The sequence below is a fragment of the Erinaceus europaeus genome, chromosome 12 (assembly GCF_950295315.1).
Source record: "Erinaceus europaeus chromosome 12, mEriEur2.1, whole genome shotgun sequence".
Lineage (NCBI taxonomy): Eukaryota > Metazoa > Chordata > Mammalia > Eulipotyphla > Erinaceidae > Erinaceus > Erinaceus europaeus.
This window is the reverse complement of record NC_080173.1, coordinates 99,848,582-99,874,546: the sequence shown is the minus strand read 5'-3', so window position 1 is coordinate 99,874,546 and position 25,965 is coordinate 99,848,582. Positions and strand designations below refer to the sequence as shown.

The 25,965-nt window shown below is 49.6% G+C and overlaps 1 protein-coding gene across 1 annotated transcript; it reads right to left on the bottom strand.

Annotated features, from left to right (window-relative positions):
* Nucleotides 1-945: 945 nt before the first annotated feature.
* PRSS46 (Putative serine protease 46) lies at nt 946-24,675 on the bottom strand. The gene is given in 5 exon segments (XM_060204879.1): nt 946-1,320; nt 16,708-16,849; nt 17,971-18,240; nt 18,610-18,787; nt 24,568-24,675. Coding segments are annotated over 5 exon segments (927 nt in total). The 5' UTR covers nt 24,653-24,675; the 3' UTR covers nt 946-1,068.
* Nucleotides 24,676-25,965: the final 1,290 nt, after the last annotated feature.

Here is a 25,965-nt window from a genome sequence, read left to right as displayed (position 1 = left end):
CCCGCTGTACCACCGCCTGGCTCCCAAGTTAAGACTTTTTTAAAAAAATGTTTATTTATTTATTCCCTTTTGTTGCCCTCGTTGTTTTATTGTTGTAGTTATTATTGTTGCTGTCGTAGTTGTTGGATAGGACAGAGAGAAATGGAGAGAGGAGGGGAAGACAGAGGAAGAGAGAAAGACAGACACCTGCAGACCTGCTTCACCGCCTGTGAAGCGACTCCCCTGCAGGTAAGTTAAGACTTCTATTTATTAATTTAGACAGAGAGAAATCAAGAGGAAGAGACAGAGTGGGGACTGGGAGTTTGAAGCAGGTCCTTGCACATTGTAATGTGTGCACTCACCCAGCCCCCTCCCCACAGGCTCTATGTTAGGACCTGCTAACTCGCCAATAGGAGGAGAGCCAGCCATTTGGGGAGGGTCGTTCCATCTGGTTTGGGTGCCAAGAGGTCAAGGGGGACTGGCCACTCTGGTCCTGAGGCCCAGCTGGGGAGGGGTCCATGTGCTGCTTCCATCCACACACAGGCACAGGTCTGCCCATGGCCTGGCTAGTGAGCTGTCCTGTCCTAGTGGTCACCGAGGCAGCCTAGGAGCTCTGAGAAGTCACCCCACACAAACCACCCCAGCAGACACCCCCAACATCAGGAGGGAGGCGGGGCTGGTTCAGGTCTGCAGCTCCCGGGGGGTGGGGGGGAATGAGGTCTAGAACAAGACCCACAAGTACGTTGGGTTTCTTGAGAAGAGGCTAACGCAAGGGTCCTGGGAGAAATCGGGGGCCTGAGGGGAGATGCTGAGCAGAGACCCACGGGAGGGCCACAGGACGTGGCTGGAGTGCCAGCACAACTCAGCAGAGAACAGGCTCACAACCAACCGCAGTCTTTAGAGCTCTGGGTGGGGGCCGGCCGGCCAGAATGCTGGTCAGGAGGAGAGACAAAGACATCACTGGCGTAGCGTTGGAGGCATCTTTATTGAGCAGCTGAAAACACTGTGGCTTTGAGCCCCTCCCTCCGGGACACCCGCCCTGACATTCCCGCTGTTGTCCCCGAAGCGGACAGGAGGGAGGAGGGGATCTTACAAGAGCCACAGAGAGCCCAGGGAGACCAGGAGAATGTAGCCGGTGAGAAAGAGCGGGCTCAGGAAGGCAGCGCCAGCCTTGATGAACCGCATGTCGCCAATCTGCTTCTTGACCCAGTTGGTGAAGAAGGAGGTGCTGGTATAGACGCCCGGGAAGCGGTGCTGGTTGCAGCTGAAGGTCCAGCTCACCACCCCCATCTGGATCCAGGTCTTATTCACCAGGCAGACGAGGGAGCTGCCGGAGTTCATCTGCGAAGGGGAAGGGGGAGGCGTCAGGGAGGGCAGGGGGCCCCCACGGACCCTGGGTCGATGTCCCACCCTCCCCAAGCTTCCTCCTCTTGAGCCTGTGAAGTCCAGTGAGGTGAGAGGCAGTGGCACAACTGCTCTGTGACAGAGAGGACCTCCAGCCTGGCCCTCTGCGTTCTCCCACTCTCGCTCTCTCAGCATTATCTCCCTGCATCCATCCGCTCATCTCCCCGGGAGTCCTGCTGGAGGCTGAGCCAGTGCCCTGGGTCTTCTCTGCCACTCTCTCGCTTGTTACTGAGTAAGGAGAAGCCTGACATGCAAACCAGTTCCTCCTCTTATGCAAAACAGCTCCTTGCAAGAGTGTTCAGGACAGGGTGCATCAAAAGATAACAGCCGTTGTTACGTCCACTGACGGTGACTTTCTCATGTTTCTTAAAAGAAATCGAGAGGGTAGGGAGTTGGATGGGAGCGCAATGAATTAAGCGCAGGTGGCACGAAGCGCAGGGACCGGCCTAAGGATCCTGATTCGAGCCCCGGCTCCCCACCTGCAGGGGAGTCACTTCACAGGCGGTGAAGCAGGTCTGCAGGTGTCTGTCTTTCTCTCCCCCTCTCTGTCTTCCCCTCCTCTCTCCATTTCTCTCTGTCCTATCCAACAACGACAACAACAATAATAACTACAACAATAATAACTACAACAATAAAACAAGGGCAACAAAAGGAAATAAAAAGTATTTTTTAAAAAGGGAAAAGGAGTTAAAAAAGAAAGAAATTGAGAGGGGTGGGGGGGAAATAGAGACAGAGAGACACCTACAAGCCTGCTTCACCACTTGTGAACCCTCCCCGCCCCACAGGTAGCAGCCGGGGGCTTGAACCTGAGTCCTTGCACAATGCAGTGTGTGAGCGTCACCAGGTGTTGCCACCACCTGGCCTCTTCTTGCCATTTTTTTAAAAACTTTCTTTACACGTGTCTGTATGGTTGAAGATTTTGAAGTCCAAAAATGTTTGCTCACACAATCCCTGTCTGTCCCTGTCTCCCTGTGTCCCTCTCTCCCTCTCTCCCTCTCTCCCCCATGTGCATGATGTGGCATATAATGGAGGATCCGTGGTGTCTGTTATCTAATAAAGAACTCACAAGGCTCTGTGTCAACAATGTACTGTCAATCACTAACTTCCCAATAAAATGTGTGTTGGGGGGGGATGTTATCAGACTCTCCAGAAAAAATAAAAAGACTCGGGAAAGAGAAAGAACTCAACAGTTACAGTGCACAGCTTTGCCATGTGCAAAGCCCAGGTCAAGCCCTGGCATCAAATAAAGGAGGAAGCTTCAGTGCAAGTGTGCATTCTGTCTGAACCCACGTTTCAGAAGATTCACAGAGAATTCTCTGAAGGGCAAGTCCTCACTCCTAAAACAGCACTTCTCATGCAGGGAGGTTGAGGCACTATGAGCAGATGCCAGCCAGCAGAGGAGAGAGAGAGAGAGAGAGAGCACAGGAGCAGGGCCCCTGCAGCCTGGACCCTGGGATGAACACACAGCTGCACAGGGAGCAGCTCAGAAGGTAAACTGGAGGACGGGCGTGTGTGGGGCCCCAGGTTCGACCCCTGCCACCTTACATACCACAGGGCTCCGGCCTCTTTCGTTCCCTAGATTCATACATAGATGCGTCTTTAAATATATTTTTTATATCTTCATTTATTTATTGGATAAAGACAGCCAGAAACTGAGAGGAGGAGGGGAGATAGAGAGGGAGAGAGACAGAGAGACACCTGCAGCCCTGCTTCACCACTTGCAAAGCTTTCCCCCTGCAGGTGGGGACCGGGGGCTCGAACCAAGATCCTTGTGCACTGCAACATGTGCGCTCAACCAGGTGCGCCACCACCCAGCCCCAAGCCTTTGAATATTTTATGTGGCTGGCAGAACCTATTTATTTGTAGGGTTGGTGGTAAGGGCATGGTGTTGGTTGTGATCTTTCTTCATTCTGCACATTCATTCAATTAATTTTTTTTTTGCCTCCAGCATTATCGCTGGACCCAGTGCCCGCACTACTAATCTACTGCTCCTGGTGGCCATTTTCCCCACCTTTTTATCTTTCTATTTTTTTGACAGGACAGAGAGAAATTGAGAGAGGAGGGGGGATACAGAGGGAGAGAAAGACAGACACCTGCAGACCTGCTGCACTGCTCGTGAAGCGCCTCCCTGCAGATGGGGACTAGGAGCTGGAACCTGAGTCCTTGGGCTTGATGACACGTGCGCTTAAGTGTGTGCGCCACTGCCCGGCCCAACCCCCGTATATTTTATGGATATTATTTTGTGCCTATTCAATAAAGCATAAAAACAGAAGAAATAATAGCAATGCCATAGTGTAGCAACGACGCTTCATATTCAACACTAAAGTTCAAGTAATTTGAAATGAAACCCCAGCACAAGTTCAGGGTCAGGCTGAGAACAGGTTGGACCTACCAGAGAGTTCGGTGTTTCAAAGCTCTAATCAGAGAGACGGGGCCCTGGCACAGAAACACAGTGCCGGCCTGCCACCTGCACTGGAGACATGGCACCTTTCCCACTAAACGCCACAGTGTGGAGAGGAGGCGTCTTACGGGGGGGGGGGGGGAGGGGGGTTGGACGTGAGAGGAGGAGTAAGAAAATGGAACTGGGGCCGGGTGCAACAAAGCTCTAGACGCCAAGAATTGAAGTTCGTAGGTCAGGCTCATGCTTTGGATGTGTGAGGTCCTGGGTTCAAGCCCGGGCACTGCAGAAAACAAACAAAACAGCCTAAAATAGCAGAGGAGGGCTTTGGTCTTTCTCGTAAAAATAAAATATTAAACAAACAAAAGCAGCCAAGACCATGACTTTATGGCTTGGGATGAAGCGTATGTCTTAAAATAAGTTTTACAGGTTTTAAAATAATATTTTCTAAATAGCTCAAAATCCATAAATATGAAGAGGGATCTGTGTGAGACTTAATTACATAGAAATTAAAACTGTCCCATGAAGGACACCAAACCTCACTAAAGATAGATGATTATTAAGACAGGCGCTTACTGTGTCTAAGACCAACAAGAGGTGAATATTTAAGGAAAACACTCACATCTAAAAAGAAAAAAAAACTAACTAAAAATCAACACAGAGAGAAAAAGAGCTGACAGACATCTACAGGGCCCAGTAACCAGCATCCTGATGATCTGATTTTTAAATTAAGACTTAAATTGGGACCTGGGGAATTTAATAATTGTAGGGGATTGAAAGTCATCTATATTCTGCCCAAAATGATGTTTGGGAAAGGTGGAAAGATTTCCCCAGAGGGGATGTAGGGCAGTAACTTGAGAGAACAAGACCATCCAGTATGAATTCTCTAACAAGTCAAACTCTCTCTCTTTTTATAAAAAATATTTATTTATTTATTCCCTTTTTGTTGCCCTTGTTTTTATTGTTGTAATTATTGTTGTTATTTATGTCATTTTTGTTGGATAGGACAGAGAGAAATGGAGAGAGGAGGGGAAGACAGAGAGGGGGAGAGAAAGACAGACACCTGCAGACCTGCTTCACCGCCTGTGAAGCGACTCCCCTGCAGGTGGGGAGCCGGGGGCTCGAACTGGGATCCTTACGCTGGTCCTTGTGCTTTGTGCCACGTGCGTTTAACCCGCTGTGCTACTGCCTGACTCCCAATTCAAACTCTCTTAACAGGATTTAATTATCCTGTTGTTTTTGCTTAACATTTCTGCAAATTAAAATGTTCATACAGCAGCACTACATTAAAATATATATATATATATATATATATATATATATATATATATATATATATATATCCAGACAACTTTAACTGTGTGCACTTAGCCAGTTCAAATAAGAGGGTTATGGGGTGAAAGGGGGAATGTAGCCAGTTAGTCAAGCTAGTGGTGCTGCTGTGAAGACCCTTACCTTAGAGGAAGAGGAACTGGACAGCGGAGCTCAGAGGAAAGAGACAGAGAGAGAGACAGAGACAGAGAAAGAGAGAGAGAGAGAGAGAAATCTGTGTAGACATTCTGAAATATAACCAGAACCCAGTAACAAAGAATGGAGCAGCCTGAACCAGTCAAAGGAGCAATCAATTCTTACAGTGTTAAAGTGGGCCAGGGAGACAGCATAGTAGTTCTGCAAAAAGACTCTCCTGCCTGAGGCTCCAAAGTCCCAGGTTCAGTCCCCAGCACCACCATAAGCCGGAGCTAGGCAGTGCTCTGTGAAAAAAAAAAAAAAAAAAGACTGCTAAAGTAAAAACAGAATGAAAATTGACACTTTAGAGTATAGAAAGGAAACCCACATTAAAAACAAACAAATAAAAAGAGGGGAGATAAGAGGAGGCCACACACATAATAAAGCCTGTGAGACCTAGGTCTCAATTATACACGGACCACTCTTGACCCAAACACCTTTGATATTAAACAAGGGAGACTAAAAACCAACTGGTTGTCACTGTCATTAATTAGGCATCACTGCATGTTGACACATTCAACTCAAGACACCTGCAATGAGTAATGAGAGGGGCCAGGCAGAGGTGAACCCACACAGCACACACATTACCATGTGCAAGGACCTAAGTTCAAGCCTCCGGTCCCCACTTGCAGGGGGGAAGTTTCACAAGTGTTGAAGCAGAGCTGCAGGTCTCTCTCTCTATCTCCCTCTCCCTCTCCCGCCCCCCCCCCCACCTCTCTCTCTCCTGTCCCCCTTCTCTTTCTCCCTCTATCCTTCCATCTCATCTCCATCTCCCCCTCCCATCTTGGTTTCTAGTCTATCAAAATAAATATAAATTAAAAAAAAAAAAAAGAAATTGGTAAAGAGTGGTCCAGGAGGTGGCACAGTGGATAAAGCACTAGTTTCTCAACCATGGGGTCCTGAGTTCAATCCCCAGCAGCACAAGTACCAGAATGATGTCTGGTTCTTTCTCTCTCTGACTATCTTTCTCATAAATAAATAAATTCTTAAGAGAAAGAAAGAAAGAAGGAAATGGGTAAAGACAAAAGAGATCGTTCTAATTCAAGCATAAAAATCAGAATGCTTGCAACACGAAATAAATAGCGGTTGTTTTCTTTTTTAAGCAATTGATCTGTGTTGATGAAAGACACTCGCCCACCGCTCCCACATACACAGAGCCTGGAGTGGGGCCTGGAGCCTCCTGCACGTGGGTCCTGCAGCCTCTCCATTGAGCCACCTCACTGTTTGCAGTTCCTTTTAAAAATAACAACAAGGGAGTTTGGCAATAGCGCAGTGGGTTAAGCACACCTGGCATGAAGCTCAAGGACCGGAGTGAGGATCCCGGTTCAAGCTCCCGGCTCTCCACCTGCAGGGGAGTCACTTCACAGGTGGTGAAGCAGGTCTGCAGATATCTATCTTTCTCTCCCCCTCTCTGTCTTCCCCTCTTCTCTCAGTTTTTCTCTGTCCTAGCCAATAACAATGACAACAATAATATTAACAACAACAACAACGATAGACAACAAGGGCAATAAAGGGGGAAAAATGGCCTCCAGGAGCAGTGGATTCGTAGTGCAGGCACCGAGCCCCAGCAATAACCCTGGAGGCAAATAAATAAATAAATAAATAAATAACAACAAAACAGATAAGTACTTTTCCCCAAGAAAAACAGAACGAGAAAGAAAGTGCAAAGATTTTGTGGTGTGAGTAGAATAAGAGCCTAAGAACCACATGCAGGGAAAACCCACTTTCTCAGAATCTGAAGAATGTTTATAACTTCCTCTTCATGGATTTATACTCTGGATGAAATGAGTAATTTCTAAGAAAATGCAAACCATATAAGACCAATAACCATGGGCAAAACAACTTAAAGTATTGCCCAAGAACAACCCCTCTGAGGAAAACAGACCTATCTGGTTTCACTGGGAACTCGTAGCCGACGTTCAGGGAGCAGATAATTTATGTTACTGCAAATGTTTCGGAACATGGACCAGTATTTTTCAAGCAAAGCATACTCTTGATTCTAAAATTTGGCAGAGGAATGCCTTCTTCAACACGCTTTAAAGTGGAGCCCAGTCTCGCCGGAGGCACAGAACAAGGCAGAACACAGAGGCGGCATGGAGCACGCTGTGTAGACGGTGCTCCACAGGCCTGCCCCCGTCTCAGCCACTACCTCTCCTGCGCCACTGCACCGATGTTCTCCAGCATCTGGCTCAGGGCCCAGCACAGGGCGTGTGTTAGATGGATAAATAAATTAAGCAAGTTCTAAAAAAAAGGTAGTGTCCATCTGAAGCCAACAGATGGATGAAACAGAAGGACAGCAAAACTAGGAAGGGACTGTCTGACAGGCAGGCAGGATGGACTTGAGGAATTTGTCCACTGACCCGTCTCCTCACGGGGAGCTGGAACACGGCGTCATGTTACAAGCAGCAGAAAGCACAGGCTATGAAACAGGGCATTCATTCCTGAAACAAGATGCCACAGTGAGGCAGGAGGCAGGAGGACGTGGCTCTCTTCCCAGCAGATGACACGTCAAATTAGAGGTGGGCTGCATGCTCCAGCGAGAGAAGCACTTCCTGATGGTCAGCACAAGACCAAGTTTCAGGTTGTCGGGGGGAGAGGTACCCAAAATAATAAAAGGAATGAACATCGCGGCCATCAAAGCCGTGGGATCATTCCTCATTGCAGTGCGTACGCGGCTAGATGCGGGAAGCCCAAGGTTGTCTGCTGGAAGCCCTGAGGTGTCACAAGAGATCAGGAGACTGCTCTAGGAAGATGGCTCAGGGGGCGCAAGCCGGGAAAGTGGGAATGACTCTCAACCCAGGTTCGAGCCCTGCCCTCACCACATTAGAGGAAGCTCTGTACCTGTATGTCTTTCTCCCTCTCTGTCTCTCCCTGAAAGACTTAGCCTGGGGAGGAGGGAGACAGCACAATGGCCTGCAAAAGACTTTTGTGCCTGAAGCTCTGAAGTCTCATGTTCAATACCCCCCACTACCATATGCCAGAGCTGAACAGTGCTCTAGTTCTCTCTCTCTCTCTCTCTCTCTCTCTGTGTGTGTGTGTGTGTGTGTGTGTGTGTGTGTGTGTGTGTGTGTTCCTCTTTGTACCTCTCTCTCCTTAAAATAAAATAAATGCTTAAAAAAATAAAGAATTAGCCTGGAGCAGTGAAGCCTCGGTGATGATTAAAAAAAAAAAAGAAGAAGAATGCTAAGGATTAAGTTTAGGCACTGATTAACTCTAGATGTTATTTGAAAGTTAAACATGTGTGTAGAAAATATAAGGTGGGAGGAGCCGGGTGGTGGCGCACCTGGTTGAGCACACGTTATAGTGCACAAGGACCTGGGTTCAAGCCCCTGGTCCCCACATGCAATGGGAAAGGTTCACAAATGGTGAAGCAGGGCTTTAGGCATCTCTCTGTCTTTCTCTCTCCCTCCCCTTCCCCTCTCAATTTCTCTCTGTCTCTATGATTACTATTATTATTATCCAATAAGAAGAAGAAGATTGGAAGTATGAGGTGGTTGTAGAATGGAACGGATATATGACAACGTCTAAACCAGTGCAGGCAAAGTGGAGCGATGACCAAAAAATCAGTGCAAAGCGTAAGGTGGGCGAAGAAAGGAAATGCTCTTAAATCATCAATGGACAGTCTTCCCAACGTGTGAGGAAAAAGCTGTAGTAGTAACATTCAGCTTTGTGCTGTTCATGGGTGACACAGCTGAGACAAAATGGCATAATGTCCCCTGGAAGGCAGAAGGGATTGCTCTGGGACAGAGCTGTTGACATTGCAAAAGACGAGAAGGAGCCGTGGGCAGAGAGGCGGCTCAGCGGGCAGGGAGCACAGCCTGCATGTGTGAGGCCCCGGGAGGATCCCTGCATGGCCTCCTGGCAGACAGTGCTCGAGCCCTGTGCTCCCTCTCATAAATTAGATAATGCACAGACCTTTCGAAAACCCCGTTCTCTAAAGAAAACAGAAAAAGAGCTGAGGCATGGAACACTGACAGAAAGAGGGAACTTCCTCATTATTTGTAGATTACACATCTCTGGGGGCACAAAATTAAGGAGGAGTAACTAGATCCAGGGAGGCCACTCATTGCAAAGGAGATACAAGCGAAATGAATCTGTATCTAATTTAAACACGTAACACACTAAGGCAAAGCCCACTGCTCACAGTAAAGGTCTAATGGAAAAGACGCTGGAAGAAACTAAAGAATCAGCATTCACTGACTTGAACACCCTGCTTTAGAAGCATAAAGGAGTGGGGGTAGATAGCCTAATGGTTATGCAAAGAGACTCTCATGCCTGAGGCTTTAGTATCCCAGGTTCAATCCCCTGCACCACCCTAAGCCAGAGTTGAGCCATGCTGTGGCAAGATACATACATAAATAAGTAAAATAAAAACACAAAAGTCTACTTTCCCAAAATTAATCTATTATTTTCCACTTAAGTTGCCACATTTTCCTTTCTGGCATAATTCTGAGATGTGAACATGGGAGAACCACCAGGTAAACAAAAGAAATTGAATAATGAAGGGCCTGCCGTGCCACATACAAACAGTGATAAATCTACAATGACTGGGAAAGCCTGGCAGTGGCAAGGAACCAGACTGCAGAGGGTAGAAACAGACCAGAAATAAAGTGGGAATGCAGAATTCAATAAGGAAGGCATTTCTAATTTATTGCCAAGAAACTTAAGTATTCAAGGGAAGTTTTTTTTTTTTTACATAACTGGCTACATTTGGAGGAAAATAAAATCGATTCTCTTGCTCACTCTTCCAAGTGAATAAAAATTAAAATAGCTAAAGAAAATAATTAAGAACATATATGGGTAAGTCGTTTTAGGGTGGGAAGACATAGCACAAAAGCTGCAGTCAGCCAGGGAAAGAACACTAAATGCAGATAATCTGAAGTTCACATAAATCTCTGAGGGGGGAATCCACACTAGTGAAAGCTGAAAGAGGAACTGTCTCATCAAATAGCGGACAGCATTTTCTAAGGCTTAAAAGCTCAGGATCTCAAGGTGTTTGTTTGTTTGTTTGTTTGTTTATCACTTTTATGTTGAAATCTTTGGAGGCCTACAGAAATGATGTGCGTGTAATATTTCAGCCCAGATTCTCTGCTTGCTGATGTTTTGCCACGTGTCTTCCGTTTCCGCTCTAAGTTTGTGTATGGTTGACCCTCGAACAGCACAAGTTTGAACTGGGAACCCACTTCCTTCCCTATGGGATTTCGGAGGCCCAGGCAGTGACACTCCAGGTTGAGCACTCAGGTCACCATGCACCGGGACCCAGACTCAGGCAGACGCAGGAAGCCTCACAAGTGGTGAAGCAGGGCTGAAGGTGTCTCTGTCTTCCTCTCAATGTCTGTCTCTAGCCAATAAATAAATATATTAAGGAAAAAGGTTGACATGGTTTAGTTTTTTTCAATGTCACCAGGTGGAATTTTTCCACCCAGAGCCTCTGCATTCCTGGACTCAACCAATTCCCAGATGTCAGTTGGTTGCGTCTACAGAAGTGGAACCACAGCTAGGAAGACCTGACTGTAAGGAACGTGAACATTCGTGCATCTGGATGTCCTGGAGGAGGGGCATGTGTGTCCTGAAACCAGTCTCTCTGTGGTGCCATGGGACAAGAAGAATGGTGGTTCACTTTGGGATGACCGAGTGACACTCCCGGGGCCAGTGAAAGGGCTCTCTTGACAAGGCTTTGTTAAATAGTGTGCTGCTTTGCACATGAGTGACCTGGGTTCAAGCCTAGCCTCTACTGCATCCTAGGAAGTTTCGGTGTGGAGGACTGACTCTCTCTCTCAAAGTCTCTCCCTGTTTCCCTCTTGTTTGCATTCTTTCTCACTCTGCATATCTCTGTCGAAAACAATAAGAAGAAATTTGTAGACCTATTTTCTACTGGAAGGAGGGTAGGCTCCCAGAACTCCGCCAGTGTGTGTGTGTGTGTGTGTGTGTGTGTGTTGTGGTGGTGGTGGTGGTGGTGGTGGTGGTGGTGGTGGTGGTGGTGGTGGTAGTAATAGTCCTTGTCATCCTTCCTTACCCGTGGTTTTGCTTTCTGTGGTTTCAGTTACCCACGGTCAACTATGATCCAGAAATAAATACAGTAAGCCATTTAGAGAGTTCATACTCACGTAATTTTTACTAAGATGCATCATGAAATTGTCCCATTTTAGTCTCTGTTATTAATTTCTCACTGTGTGTACTTTATAACTTAAATCCTTCATAGTCGTGTATGTCTAGAAGGGCTTGGTACTGCCGTGACATCAAGCGTCCACTAGGGTCTTGAAACATATGCCTGGCTGTAGCGTGTTAAAATGAGCATGACAGAGCTTTCTGGCCTGTCTGGAAAACAGTATTTATTGGGAGACAAGCTTAACCCAGTAACTGGGTTAGAAACATTATCATAGACAGTAACCACCTGCCCAGGACAATGTGACAGGGTTGGAATCCTAGTTGCAACCCACCTTGATTAAGAGTCCTGATAAAGAGGACTCCTGCGTCCACCCCAGGCAGCAGCCTACCTGATAAAGAGCTCCGGTGAATAACCTTCTGACTCTACACTGAGTAAACAGTTAAGACTGAAGAAAGCGGTCTCTTGAGAAACCTTAAAAGGATGACCTTGAAACTGATGGAATGTGTGCTTATTCGAAAGACGTCCTTAAACATATGGAAGCCATGAGCTTCCTTGGTATGGGGCCTTCATGGGCTCACACATCACCTTCCTGGGTGAGGACTCACCATGTGTCCTGTTTAATGAGCCTGCTTTTCCTCTCAAGTCTGCTGACTGATTCTCACCAACCTGCTGAACCCCCCCCCCCACCGCCGCCAGCTACACATCAGATCCCCGGATAAGGGGGGCTCACTATACACACATATACTCAAGTAGCACAGGAAATTAACTAATAAAACCACAAACTGAATGGTGTCCCTCACCTCTTCTTGGGTGGAGCTAGAAGGAATCATGTTAAGTGAGGTAAGTCCAAATGAGAAAGGTGACTGGATACCAGAGGACCTACCTCACTCATAGGTGGAACTTAAGAAACAAGGACGGGGGTGGGGGGTGGGCGGTAGAGCTGGTCTGCAGGTGTCTATCTTTCTCTTTTCCTCTCTGTTGTCCCCTCCTCTCAATTTCTCTCTGTCCTATCCAACAACAATGGGGAAAAAATGGCCTCCAGGAGCAGTGGATTCACAGTGCAGGCACCAAGCCCCAATGATAACCATGGCGGCAAAAAAAAAAAAAAAAAAAAAACAAGGACAGAAAGAGAAAATACAAAGCAAAATGTGGACTGAGTATGGTGTGTTACACTGAAACATGGAGCTCTAGGGAAGGGAGGTGGCTGGGGCTGGGGTGGGGATGCTCTGGGGCCTTGGTGCAGGATGGTAGAGGACGTAAGTTGTCGCGAGAGTGTTTTGCAGACACCTGTCACAGGGAGACAGGAATTGTAGCCTTATGCCAACAACTGTAATCCATTAACCTCCCCCTCAAATGACAAATTAACATAAAAATGAAACAAAAGCAAAGATACTCCTTTACTGGTAATTACTACAGTACATAATACGCAGAGATTTTACAGATCAGTTAAAAAATGTGGCTTTGATAGGAAACTGGGCAGACGGACAAGGAAACATATAAAAAACACAGACTTGTTGAACACAGCAAGCGCCTTTGTTAAACAGACTTCCTTCGTTCCTTTAAGATTCGGCTAGAAGGTAATTTCTTGGGGGTCGGGCAGTAGCTCACCAGGTTAGGCGCACCTGGTGCAAAGCCCAAGGACCAGCGGAAGGATCTCGGCTGGAGGGGAGTCCGACGGCGGCGCAGGGCAAGTGGCGCAAAGCGCAGGGACCGGCATAGCGTAAGGATCCCGGTTCGAGCCACCGGCTCCCCACCTGCAGGGGGGGGTCCCTTCATAGGCGGTGAGGCAGGTCTGCAGGTGTCTGTCTTTCTCTCCCCCTCTCTGTCTTCCCCATCTCTCTCCATTTCTCTCTTTGTCCTATCTCTCTCTATCTTACCCAACAACAACAATAACAATAATGGCAACAAAATGGGGGAGGGGGCGTAGTCCAAGACATATTTCACATGACAAGTTTCAGACTGGAGAATAAAACTAGATCAATATTGTGCTCAAAATCAAAACAAGGGTCTGGGAAATGATTCTGCAGGTGGAAGTTCTGCCTTTCACATCAGAGAAGCTGCTTCATCCCAGCACCAGATGAAAGACAGGAGGACAAGTCGCGGTGATGGGGTGGGGCTGGGTCCCTCTCGCTCTCAAAAATACACAATTGGGAGTCGGGCAGTAGTGCAGAGGGTGAAGCGCACGTGGCACAAAGCGCAAGGACCAATGTAAGGATCCGGGTTCGAGCCCTCTGCCCCCCACCTTCAGGGGCGTCACTTCACCTGCGGTGAAGCAGGTCTGCAGGTGTCTTCATTTCCCCCCCTTTGTCTTCCCCTCCTCTCTCCATTTCTTTCTGTCCTATCTAACAACGAGGACATCGATAACAACAATAATAACTACTACAACGATTAAAAACAACAAGGGCAACAAGAGGGAAAATAAGTAAATAAATATAAAATTTTTTTTTAAAATACACAATTGAAAAAGTGGGCCAGGGTGGCTCAGTAAAGTACATGGACGAGCTCTGTGTTCGTTTTCCAGCACCGTATAAAAACAAATCAAACCCAGAAAAAACTCTTAAATGCATTTAGTGTTCCATATATGTGAACACAAAACGGTGATGGTAACGTGAACTGAAAACGTCAATGTGGACATTTCTAGGTAGTTTGATTCGAGCAGTTCCATTTTCTAATGATTGCACTTAGGTATTAATTTTTGAAATAAAATATGTGCATTTCCTTCCAAATCAGAAAGTGCAATTTTTTAAAATCTTAATTAAAGAAAAATGCACAAAGGGAGAGATGCCAGAGCCCTGCTTAGCTCTGGCTGGTGGTGGTGCTGAGAATTAAACCTGGAACTTCAGAGCCTCAAGCATGAAAGTCTTTTGCAGAACCACGATGCTCTCTCCCTAGCTCATTATAATATTTTGAACTAAGTTGGAATTACAACAGAGCTTTTATAGAATTTTAGAGATGAGGGCCAGGGAGACAGCCTAGCCTGCTACAACACCAACGTGCATATGCCTGAGGCGCCAGAGGTTGCAGACTCAATCCCCTCTCTCTCTATGCCAGGGATGAGTGGTGCTCTCCTCTCTCTCTCTCTCTCCCTCTCCCTGCCTCCCTTTTTCCTCTCCCTCTTCTCTCATTCTCATAATAAATGAATATATATATTTTAAATCATAGATGAATCCAAAGTTTAATAAACTGGCTTTAAATACTTCAGGCACAGGGAGTCGGGCAGTAACACAGCGGGTTAAGTGCAGGTGGCGCAAAGTGCAAGGACCCGCATAAGGATCCGGGTTCGAGCCCCCGGCTCCCCACCTGCAGGGGAGTCGCTTCACAGGCGGTGAAGCAGGTCTGCAGGTGTCTGTCTTTCTCTCCCCCACTCTGTCTTCCTCTCCTCTCTCTTTCTCTCTGTCCTATCCAACAATGACATCAATAACAACAACAATAATAACTACAACAATAAAACAACAAGGGCAACAAAAGGGAATAAATAAATAAATACTTTAGAAAATTTTTTTAAATGCTTCAAGCACAAACTTTCCAGAAAAACTGACTATGACAGCAAGGATATTGAGTCAGCAATCAAACACAAAAGTAAACATGCTTTGGAAATGAGACAAGTGCTTCTTAATAAGTCACTGGTCAAAATAAAATAGGTCAGTTGCATAAAATGTTTAGAACTGAATGGCAATAAAAGCGATCCCTATCAGAATAAGTGATATTCAGCTAAAGCAGTGTATAGAGACAAATAAGGAGTCTTAAACAGTTGTATTAGAAAAGGAAACAAAGACCAAAAAAAAAACAAGAAAATAAATTTTTATGTATCCAAACCAAGAAGTTATAGAAATTTGAACTAGGAGAACAAATGGTGACAGAGTCAATACAGACTTTTTTTTTTTTTTTGCAATAGCAGTCTACACAGGAAAATAAATAACAAGGCCCCTGCCTCACACCACACACACACACACACACACACACACACACACACACATACACACACAAATTCCTGTGGGTCCAAGACCTTAATGTAGAAACCAAAATTTCTAAATTTTCAGAAATTAAATGTAGGTACATGGCTTTAAAACCTCAGGAACAGGAAGGTGTTGATATATACAAAAAGTGTGAGCCAGAAAAGACCACACATACAGGGAGTCGGGCGGTGGCGCAGAGGGTTAAGCGCATGTGGCGCAAAGCACAAGGACCGGCGTAAGGATCCCGGTTCGAGCCCCCGGCTCCCCACCTGCAGGGGAGTCGCTTCACAAGCAGTGAAGCAGGTCTGCAGGTGTCTGTCTTTCTCTCCTCCTCTCTGTCTTCCCCTCCTCGCTCCATTTCTCTCTGTCCTGTCCAACAATGACAACATCAGTAACAACAACAATAATAACTACAACAACAATAAAAAGACAGCAAGGGCAACAAAAGGGAAAATAAATAAAATTACCAAAAAAAAAATTTAAAAAAAAAGATAAGAACAAAAGAACACACATACATATGCGTGATATACGTAAGAACGCTCTGAGTTTGGGATATAAAATAATGGAGCAGCTGCAATGCTGGTAAGCGAGGACATGCAGGAACCATGGCACAGTCACAGAACAGAGCACTGTGGGTGGAGTCCTTAGCTCATGAAACAGAGCTGCCTGCATCAAGCTGGCTAGACCTCAAAATCCAGGCAGACCAGAAGCATGTCTATGGGGCTGGGTGGCGTCACACCTGGTTGAGTTGAGTGCACGTATTACGATGCTGAAGAGCGTGGCGTCAGGCGCCCAGCCCCAGCCCCAGCCTGCATGGGGTTACATCACAAGGGCTGAAGCAGGGCTGCAAGTGTCTCTCTCCCTCCTCCTTCCCCTCTCAATTTCTCTCTGTTTTATCAAATAAATAAATAAAGTACCCCCTTTCTTAAAAAATTTATATTTTTATGTATTAGATAGAGACAGAGAAATTGAGAGGGGAGGAGGAGGTAGAGAGGGAGAGAGACGCCTGCAGCCCTGCTTCACCACTCGTGATGCTTTCCCCCTGCAGGTGGGGACCGGGGGCGTGAACCTGGGTCCTTGCACACTGTGATGTGTGCGCTCAACCAGGTGCGCCACCACCTGGCCCCAAAGAATTCCTTTAAGAATGAAAACAGTGTGCTTATAGAAGGACAGCACTTATACAAAGCTGGTGTATCTGTGCTAGTGCCTGACCCAGACCCAGGGAGGTGACTATCCTTTCAGAAGTGATTGAATGACCCGAGAAGGACCAGTCACTGTGGACAGGAGCAGAGTTCACAGAAGCCCAGGGAAAGATGTGCGTGCGGTCCCCCGCTGCCCTACCCACAATGCCACACCTGGCAGGAGTCCACGCCCCATTCTGCTCTGGCACATAATATGTCCCGCCCAGCAAACTGCTTTTGGTTCTTCAAGAAGAGGTACTGGTACCGGTGTCTGCAGATGTCGTTGCTGACGATCTTGACGGCTATCTCCTGAAGGCTACCGTTGATTTCTTGGGTCACTGAAAGGAGAGAGATCTTGCCTTGTTACCCCCTTCAACTCTCTGTGTTATCTTGGGGCTGTCCACTTCCACACATGGTGAGGCAGGGCTGCTTCCTGGCGGGGAAGTCCACCGCCTAACTTTGAAGAAACCTGGGCTTCTCAGAAAGAATAAGCAGGTCTGCAGGTGTCTATCTTCTCTCTCCATCTCTGTCTCCCCCTCCTCTCTCAGTTTCTCTCTGTTCTATCCAATAAAATGGGGGAGGGGGGAAATGGCCTCCAGGAGCAGTAGATTTGTAGTGCCAGCACTGAGCCCCAGCAATAACCCTGGAGGTAGGAGAAGAAAAAGGGGGAGGAAGAGGAGGAGGATAATCAGAGGCCAGGTGGTGGCACACCTGGTCAAGCGCACACTTTACCTGGAGTCAAGCCCCAGTCCCCACCTCTGGGGCAGGCTTCACAAGCAGTGAAGCAGGGCTACACGTGTCTCTTTCTCTCTCCTGCTCTCTTCTACTCCTCTCAATTTCTCTGTCAAAGAAGGAGGAGGAGGAGGAGGAGAAGGAGAAAGTCTCCAGAGGAATTCAGAGCAGCATCAGGCTCCAAACGAGGACAAGGAGAGGTTTCTCCAATAATTTAGATTTCATGAGGGTGAGAGGCTGAGCATTGCTCCAGGCAAGGTTGGCAAGACCCTAGACCCCAGAATGTGCTGGGCCTTGGATGGCGACACCCCACGAGGCTCCCAGAGTCCAAGGGTGTAGGGTGTAAGGAAGCAAGTCTTCAGGAATCACTGGTATCTCAAGGTAGCACGCGTCTGTGATGGGTGCTCAGTGCTACGTTCCTCCTGTGCCCTTGTGCCATGTGTGCACAGAGAGCCCCGTTATTAGTCAGGGAATAATGCCCTGCATTGTTGCCAGGTGCGAACTCCACAGGAAACTGAGCTGAACCTTGGGAAACCAGGTCTGTGCTAATCACGTGTCTCTTCTGCTAAGGTCAAGAAAGTGTAGTATATGCAGGCTCTCAGGAAATTGTGCACTGCGGCAAGGAGTGAGTGAGTGAGTGAGTCAATGAATGAATCTGGTTGGCACTGTGTTTGGAAAGGGCAGGTTTATAGGACCTCTGCCAGCCTTCACTCACCTCCAGGATGGCCATATTTCCACCCGACGACCCAGCACAAGGCTCCCACAACTGGTTTATACTTGGGGCTGGGCAGGCAGATGGGCTGGATGAGAGGGGACCAGAGGATGGAGTCCTTGAGCTTCAGGAGGGCGATGTCCTCAGACATGAGGTTGCTGAAGTTCTCATGGATCATGATGTCAGTGATCAGGACCTGAGTGCCATTTTCTGAGAGGTGTTGAATCCCCACTTTCAAGGAATACTGGTCGGGGTCCTTGGATCTACAGGGCCACAGGAAAGAGCAGATGACAAGCAGTGAGGCTACCCGGGGTGGTAGAGACCCAGGCTGAGGGGGCTGGGTGGTGACGCACCTGGTTGAGCGCACATGTTACAGCGCACAAAGACCTGGGTTCAAGCCCCTGGTCCCCACCTGCAGGGGGAAAGCTTTGAGAGTGGTGATGCAGCTTTGTTGGTATCTCTCTGTCTCTCTCCTTCTCTATCTCCCCCTTTCTTCTTGATTTCTAGCTATCTCTATCCAATTAATAAAGATAATTTTTAAAAAAAATAAATAAGAGACCAGGCCCGTCCTCCAGAAAAACCAGGTGTCCCGGCTCAGACAGCAAAGCCCTCGGGACATGTCCGCGACTGACCTGTGGAAGCAGTGCGCAGCCGTGAGGGCCCATCGCTGGTGGATGAGGGAGCCACTGCAGACATACACGCCCAGGAACAGAATGTTCACCTGCCACGGCCACTTGCCTACCTCCGACAGCTTCCCATTCACCATCCTGCAGGCAATGTTGGTCTGGCCGCAGCCCCGGTACCAGGTTTCTGAGGAAACAGGCGGAGAGGAGGCCGTGCCCGGCCCCGTGCGGACTCACTCTCAGGGAGCCAAGGACAGGCCTCAGACACCTGCACACAGCTGGCTGGCCACTGAGGCGAGAGAAGCCCTGGCAGTGGTCACCCTGCAGGCAGGGGCTCTACCCACTGCCCTCACATGACTGCCAAGTGCCATAGGCAGGAAGCGCCCTTTGCAATGAAAGCCCTCCAACAATGGCAGACAGACGGCTTCCAGGACTTGCCACAAGCCCTCACACCAGAGCTCACTGCTGTCCCCGGCCCTGTTCACACAGCTGGCAGTGGGGGCCTTGCAGGAGCAGAGGGACTGATTGGGGGATAAGTTTGCAGTCCAGGGGTAAGAGACAAGGCCCAAGTGAGGGGGCTTACCAGTCAGGTGTGACCAGAAAGCAATGAACCACGCTGTCACATGTCCACCCCCAGGGCCCCCAGAAGTTGTCCTCTGACCAGACCAGGACTCTAGCAGAGTAGCTGGTCGGCCTCCTCTTTGCCTCTCAGTGGCCCCAGCAGCACGGTGAGGAGAGGAGCCGCACCCCGGGAGGCATTTGTCTTGTTTGTTTTTGCCACCAGGGTTGTCACTGGTGCTCAGTGCCTGCATGACAAATCCTCTGCTCCTGGAGGCCATCCCCCCCTTTTCTTTTAATTTTTTGTTATCTTTATTTTTTACTGGATAGAGACAGTCAGGAATTGAGAGGGGGAGATAGAGAGGAAGAAAGACAGAGAGACACCTACAGCCCTGCTTCACCACTTGCAAAGCTTTCCCCCTACAGATGGGGACTGGGGTCTCGAACCCAGGTCCTTGTGCACTATAGCATGTGTGCTCAACCAGGTGCGCCACCACAGGACCCCCTTTTTTGTTGTACTTATTTATAAAGGCAGAGAGAAATTTAGAGGGAATGAGAGAGAGACACAGAGAGAGAGAGAGACCTGCAGCATTGCTTCACTGCTTGTAAAGCTTCCCCCACCCCACAGGTGGAGATCCTGGTCTTGAACCCAGGTCCATGTGCACACTACAGGGTGTGCCACCACCTGGCCTCAGTCTGAGGTTTTGAACTGGGCCTTTTGGACTAGTGTTACATGGCTGGACATGATGTAGGACAGGGAAGAGTCCCTTCCAGGGTTGGAGACCAATATTCAAGGCAGTGAGAAGGTCTCATTCACACAGTGTGAACTGCTGCGCGGTCCGAGCTGGCTGACAGGCAGCCACATGCAGTCAGTGCAGCTGGGTTTGTTTGTTTGTTTGTTTTGCCTCCAGAGTTACTGCTGGGGCTTGGTGCTGGCATTACGAATCCACTGCTTCCAGAGGTTATTTTCTTCATCTTATTGGACAGAAAAGAGAGAAGCTGAGAGAGGAGGGGGAGGTGGATAAGGAGAGGGTCAGTGAAAAGAACATAGTGCTAAGTATAAGAACTCACACAAGGGTCTGGGTTTGAGCCTTCCTGCAGGGGAGTCACTTCACAGATTGTGAAGCTGGTCTGCAGGTGTCTGTCTTTCTCTCTTCCTCTCTGTCTTCCCCTCCTCTCTCCATGTCTCTCTGTCCGATCCAATAAAATGGAAAAAGTGGCCACCAGGAGCCGTGGATTCCTAGTGCCAGCACTGAGCCCCAGAGACAACCCTGGAGGCAAAAAAAGGAAGAAGAAAAAAAAGAGGGAAAGGTAAAGATAGACAACTACTTCACCACTTGTGAAGCATCTCCCCTGCTGATGGGGAGCCGGGGACTCGAACCTGCATCCTTGCGCAGGTCCTCACACTGCACCGTCCCGAGTGGCACGGCCGCAGAGCCTGCCTCCCTCGGCAGCTCAGTGTGCAGTGCTGAGCTGGAGGTCAGGGCCTGAGCCGTGGTCACGCTCGGCCTTTGCCTGGAGAAGTCCAAGTGGTGGTGGACAGGCCAGGCTAAGAACCCAAGGCCTCCCGTTCCCAGGAGCAGACACACCCTAGAGACCCCCCCCCCCCCGCCAAAGGGTCACCACCATCATTTCTGGGCCTCGTCACTACTGTCAGGCAGGCTCCCCCACCTGGGACACTCACAGCAGGGTCACCTCAACCCTTCACTAGGGGCCTGCCACAGGGACCCGCAGGGACTGCCTGCACTGGCCCCTCTCCACACGGCTTTTGTCCATGTCCCTTGGGAGAGGTTTGTGTCCTGCTTTCCGTCTCTTCCCACCAGGGGTGCATTTCCAGCCCCCTTCACACACTGTGGTGGCTGTAAGAACCTCGTTTTGTTGGAGTCGGGCACCACAGTGAAGGTCTCTGGGTGGAGAGTGAGAGTGGATGTTCAGCTTCACTGGCGGGGAGGAGGGGGAGGGCGAGGGGGGCAGGATGGGACGGGACACCGTCTTTTGGTGGTGGGAATGGTGTTTATGGACACTCCTATTAACTTGTAGTCATATGAATCTGTCGGGCAACCCCTCTGCTCCATCCTCCATTGCTGACACTATCGCCGATTTATGTGATCATTGTTTTGCGTGAAAGATTCCCCACCCATTCCTTTGATCTATCATCTTTCTACCTCAAGACCCGCCCTGCCTGCAGGGTACATTAATCCCGCCAGTTAAAACTCTGGACACCTTTGCTTTCTTCCTTTCTTTTTTTTTTTTCCTCCAGGGTTATTGCTGGGCTCGGTGCCTGCACCATGAATCCACCGCTCCTGGAGGCCATTTTCCCCCTTTTTGTTGCCCTAGTTGTTGCAGCCTCGTTGCGGTTATTATTGCCATTATTGACGTTGCTTTGTTGTTGGATAGGACAGAGAGAAATGGAGAGAGGAGGGGAAGACAGAGAGGGGGAGAGAAAGACAGACACCTGCAGACCTGCTTCACCACCCGTGAAGCGACTCCCCTGCAGGTGGGGAGCCAGGGGCTCGAACCGGGATCCTTACGCCGGTCCCTGCGCTTTGCGCCACGTGCGCTTAACCCGCTGCGCCACCGCCCGACCCCCAGACCTTTGCTTTCTACCTTCCCGCCCTGTCCTTTTCTCCACCCCCTTTCCTAGCCATTTCCTTTTCCGACTTGCCACTTCCGGGTCTAATTATATAAAAGCATTGTCTCTGATCAATAAAGACACATTGCGTTCCACTCCACCACGAGTCCCTGGTCTCTCTCCCGTGTTGCTGAGTAATCAGCAGCCCCGGTTGGCTCCGGTCGAGTTCTCTCCAACCCAGAGAGCACGTGCCCGAGAAGAAACACCCTCACACACTAGCCCAGCATAAATCACTATTTAATTAATATGAGAGGGGAAAAATTGACTGAATGTCTCAAAATTTTTAATGCACAGACCATAGGCTGAGTCTTTGAAATGTCGACTCTCTTAAAAGCTTAGACCAGGGAGAACAGAAGCAACCCCGTTTCATTTCAGATTATACTCTCCCCCCGATTATTTGTTCCACTTTGGAGAAAAGAGGGTTTCCAGAGATTTTTCTTTCTGACATAGCTGAGGTCCCTTGGGTCATGGTTGCCTTTAGGAGGCCGGCAGGCAGCTCACCCTGTAGAATGCACACTCTACCACGTGCGAAGACCCGGGTTCAAGCCCCAGGCTGCCACAGGGGAGCGTCTACAGGGAGAATACTCTGTGAGGGGTCATGTGGTGTCTCTACTTTTCTCTCTGTCTCTCTCCCTCTCCATCTCTGTCTCTCACTCTCTAGAGGAAAGGAAAATATGGCTGCTGGGAGCAACAGAGGCATTCAGGCAAATTATCCTGGTGGCAAAAGGAAAGGAAGGAAGGAAGGAACGAAGGAAGGGAGGAAGGAAGGAAGGAAAGAAGGAAGGAAGGAAGGAAGGAAGGAAGGAAGGAAGGAAGGAAGGGAGAGAAAGGATAGAAAAGAACTCCCTCTCTGATAAATGACAGCTCTATAAAAGACTCACAGGCACGAGGCCCTGGGTTCAATACCCAGCTAGCTATACATGCTAGATCATTGCTCTGACCTCTCATGCTCTCTCCCTCTCCCTCTCTCTTCCTCATGAAATCAATCTTTTTTTTTTTTTAATGTAAAAACTGTAGGCAGCAGAGTTGGGCTTTGCCCCTGTGCTCCCCAACCCTCACTGGGTTCCCTGCTCCTCAGAAGTCACGTCCAGGGAAAAGCTGGCGTGAAGCTCCTGCCCCACTGCCTTTGCAGGATCTGCCAGATTCAACCTGGAGACTCCAGCACTGAGCTGGTAGCTGAGTGAAGGGCCAGGTGGTGTGATCTGGGGGACAAGGTGTTGGGGACCACCCGCCCATGCACTAAGGGGCTCCAACAGACCCCGCTGCAAATGGCCTCTCACTGGCTCTACCAGCCTTACACTGACGTCACTGCCAGCATTCACAAGCGGGGACGGGAGGCCCTCTCTTGACCAAAGGACTCAGCCCCACCCTGTCAGCACCACCAGCCTAGCAGGACACATCCTCAACATCTATAGCTCCTGAGCCCTGGGAGCGGGGGGTGGGGGGGCAGCGCAGATGAGGGCAGACACCGCTCACTCGCACACAAGGCACTGGGCCAGGAAAGGAAAGCCTGAGTCGGGGAACATCCCTCACCACCACATCAGGTTTCCAGCCAAGCAGCAGAAGGGGCAGCCAGCAGGGGACTGGGGCGGGGGCTGCCACAAGGTCCTATGTGGTCGGTTCAGGTGCAATCCAGAGAGACCTCCTGTCTCGTGGAGTCCCAAACTTCTCACTTTCAAAGTGCCTACTGAAGACAGATTGAATCCAGGCTCTACAAACCACATTTTTGGGGGGGTTTTGTCTCTGGGGTTCAGTGCCTACACTATGAATCCACTGCTCCTGGCAGCCCTTTTGTTTCCATTTTATTGGATAGGATAGAGAGAAATTAAGAGAGGGGAAAGAGAGATAGAAAGGGAGAGACAATCCTTCTTGGATTACACCCTTTCAAGTAGAGGATAGACCACTGTATAAAAACAGGACTAGTACATGCAGAATTCAAAGATGTTGGCTTGGAGAAAACTGCTTGGACCAAATCCTGCCACATTAAGAATTAAACTCCCATCGGGAGGTTGGGCAGTAGCACAGCGGGTTAAGTGCACATGGTGCAAAGCGTGGGGACCGGTGTAAGGATCCCGGTTGGAGCCCCCGGCTCCCCACCTGCAGGGGAGTCACTTCACAGGCGGTGAAGCAGGTCTGCAGGTGTCTGTCTTTCTCTCTCCCTGTCTTCCCCTCCTCTCTCCATTTCTCTCTGTCCTCTCCAACAACGACATCAATAACAATAGCAATAAAAAGGGGGCAACAAAAGGGAATAAATTTTAAAAAAAAGAACTAAACTCCCCCTGGAGAAGAGAGAGAGATGGAAATAGACAGATACCTGCAGACCTGTCTCACCACGCATGAAGCACCCCCTGCAGGTGGGAAGCCAAGGACTCAAAGTCAGATCCTCATGCAGGTCCTTGCACTTAGTATCATGTGTACTCAGCCGGGTGCGCCATCATGGGGGGCCCCCAACAAGCCACAACATCCTCTGCCCTCAGTATCCTCTTGTGAAGTGGGCATTGGCAAGGGCCCCTCACAGGCCACCGAGCCTCACACAGATGGGGCTCACCCTGTCACCACCGAGTCCTGGTCCTTCTACATGGTGTCTTACCAACAGCCCCACCTGCTCCAGCGGGGGCTGTTCCTGACCCCCCGTTTTGCTGGAGCTCTTCTCTCACACAGAGATTGCCTGGATGCTGTCAGGGTGGGTGCGTCCACTGTGGCGGGGGGGACAGCTGGCACAGGTATCCCGGAAGACAGACCCCTCCCACCTTGCTCCCGTGGTCCCGAAGCCCTACCATCAACATAGAGGTCATCTCCCAGTCTGGAAGAGGGGAGTGGAGATGTGGGGATACCCTGGAGGTCTGCTGACCCACATGCCATGGCAGACAGGTGCCTGGCCCTCACTGGTTCTCATAATGAGGTGCGGGGGCAGGGCATCGCTGCTGGTCAAGAGTTCTAGAACTCAACGGCTTGTTTATTCAAGGAGCAGGGAGTGGTCCTCTCTCCTGGGCCTAGGGGTTCGCCCAGCTGGGGCCGCAGCAGGGTGCTGAGAGGGAGAGAGTGTGCGGGCTCACCCTGGGTGACCCCGGTGACTAGCCCTGAGCCCTTGGTGGCACCGGGAGTCGGACTTAGCGCAGTGCCTGCCACTGACACATCCCCAGAGCCCAGTCCAAGCTCCTTTGTGAAGCTGTTCTGATGCCCCACCCTGGAGGCATGGGAACTGAGGCACCAAGAAGGGGACAGTTGCTCCCCTGGCGACTGAGCTGGAAGCGGAGTCCTTCTTTCCCCACGCAGGATCCGTGCTCGCCAGAGAACAGCTCCTGGGTGGCAGGAGGCCAGCTGCTTAGGCCCAGGAAGGCGGCTAGCTTCCTGAGAGGCAGCGGCCTGCGGGGCCACCGGGGTCTCCACACTTCAGCGACGTAAGCGGCTCCTTGGGGCCTCCCCACCACCAAGGTCTCCTCCCTGGGCCCATGCTCCTCCACACAGCCCGTGCCAGGTCCTGACCCACCCGCCGCCAGCATGGTCCAGAGCATGGGGCAGTGAGGCTGTTCACTCTGCGGGAGGATGAGGCAGACAGTGTCTGAAATCACGCAGTAAAGCAGTAAGGGGCCAGCTCCACGGCCGCAGGCCCACTCCCGGCTGTGTGCCCCGAACAGCTGAGACTGGAAAGCAGAGCTGCAGCTGGACACCATCACCTGCAGAGGCTGTACAACAGCGGCCAGGAACTACACACACACACACGAACGCACAGCAAGTCGGTGCAGCTCCTCAGCATTCTGCTGAGTGGAAGGGCGCAGGAAGGTGTGAGCTGTGTGAGGCTCAAGGACAGACAAAAGGAGCAGTGTCTGGGGGGTGGGGTGGTGTCATCCAGACAGTCAGCTTTCATCTAGGGGGAAAGAGGCAGAAGTTCAACACTGGCCCCCACCCGCTGGAGGAAGATCCAGTGCTGTGGTGTCTTTCCCCGTCTCCCCCTTTCTCTCTCTCTCTCTCTCTCTCTCTCTCTCTTTCCCTCCCTCCCTGTCGTTCCATCTGCCTGTCTGAAAAAGCCAGTCCTGAATGGTGAAGCCCTTGTGATGACAAAAAGAAAGTCAGTGGATTATTTAGGAATAAAATACTTGAAGTCTTGAAAGATTGGAATAACATACTCAACAAGCCAGGTCCATCTAGCTGTAGAATGTACAGGTAGGACTTTG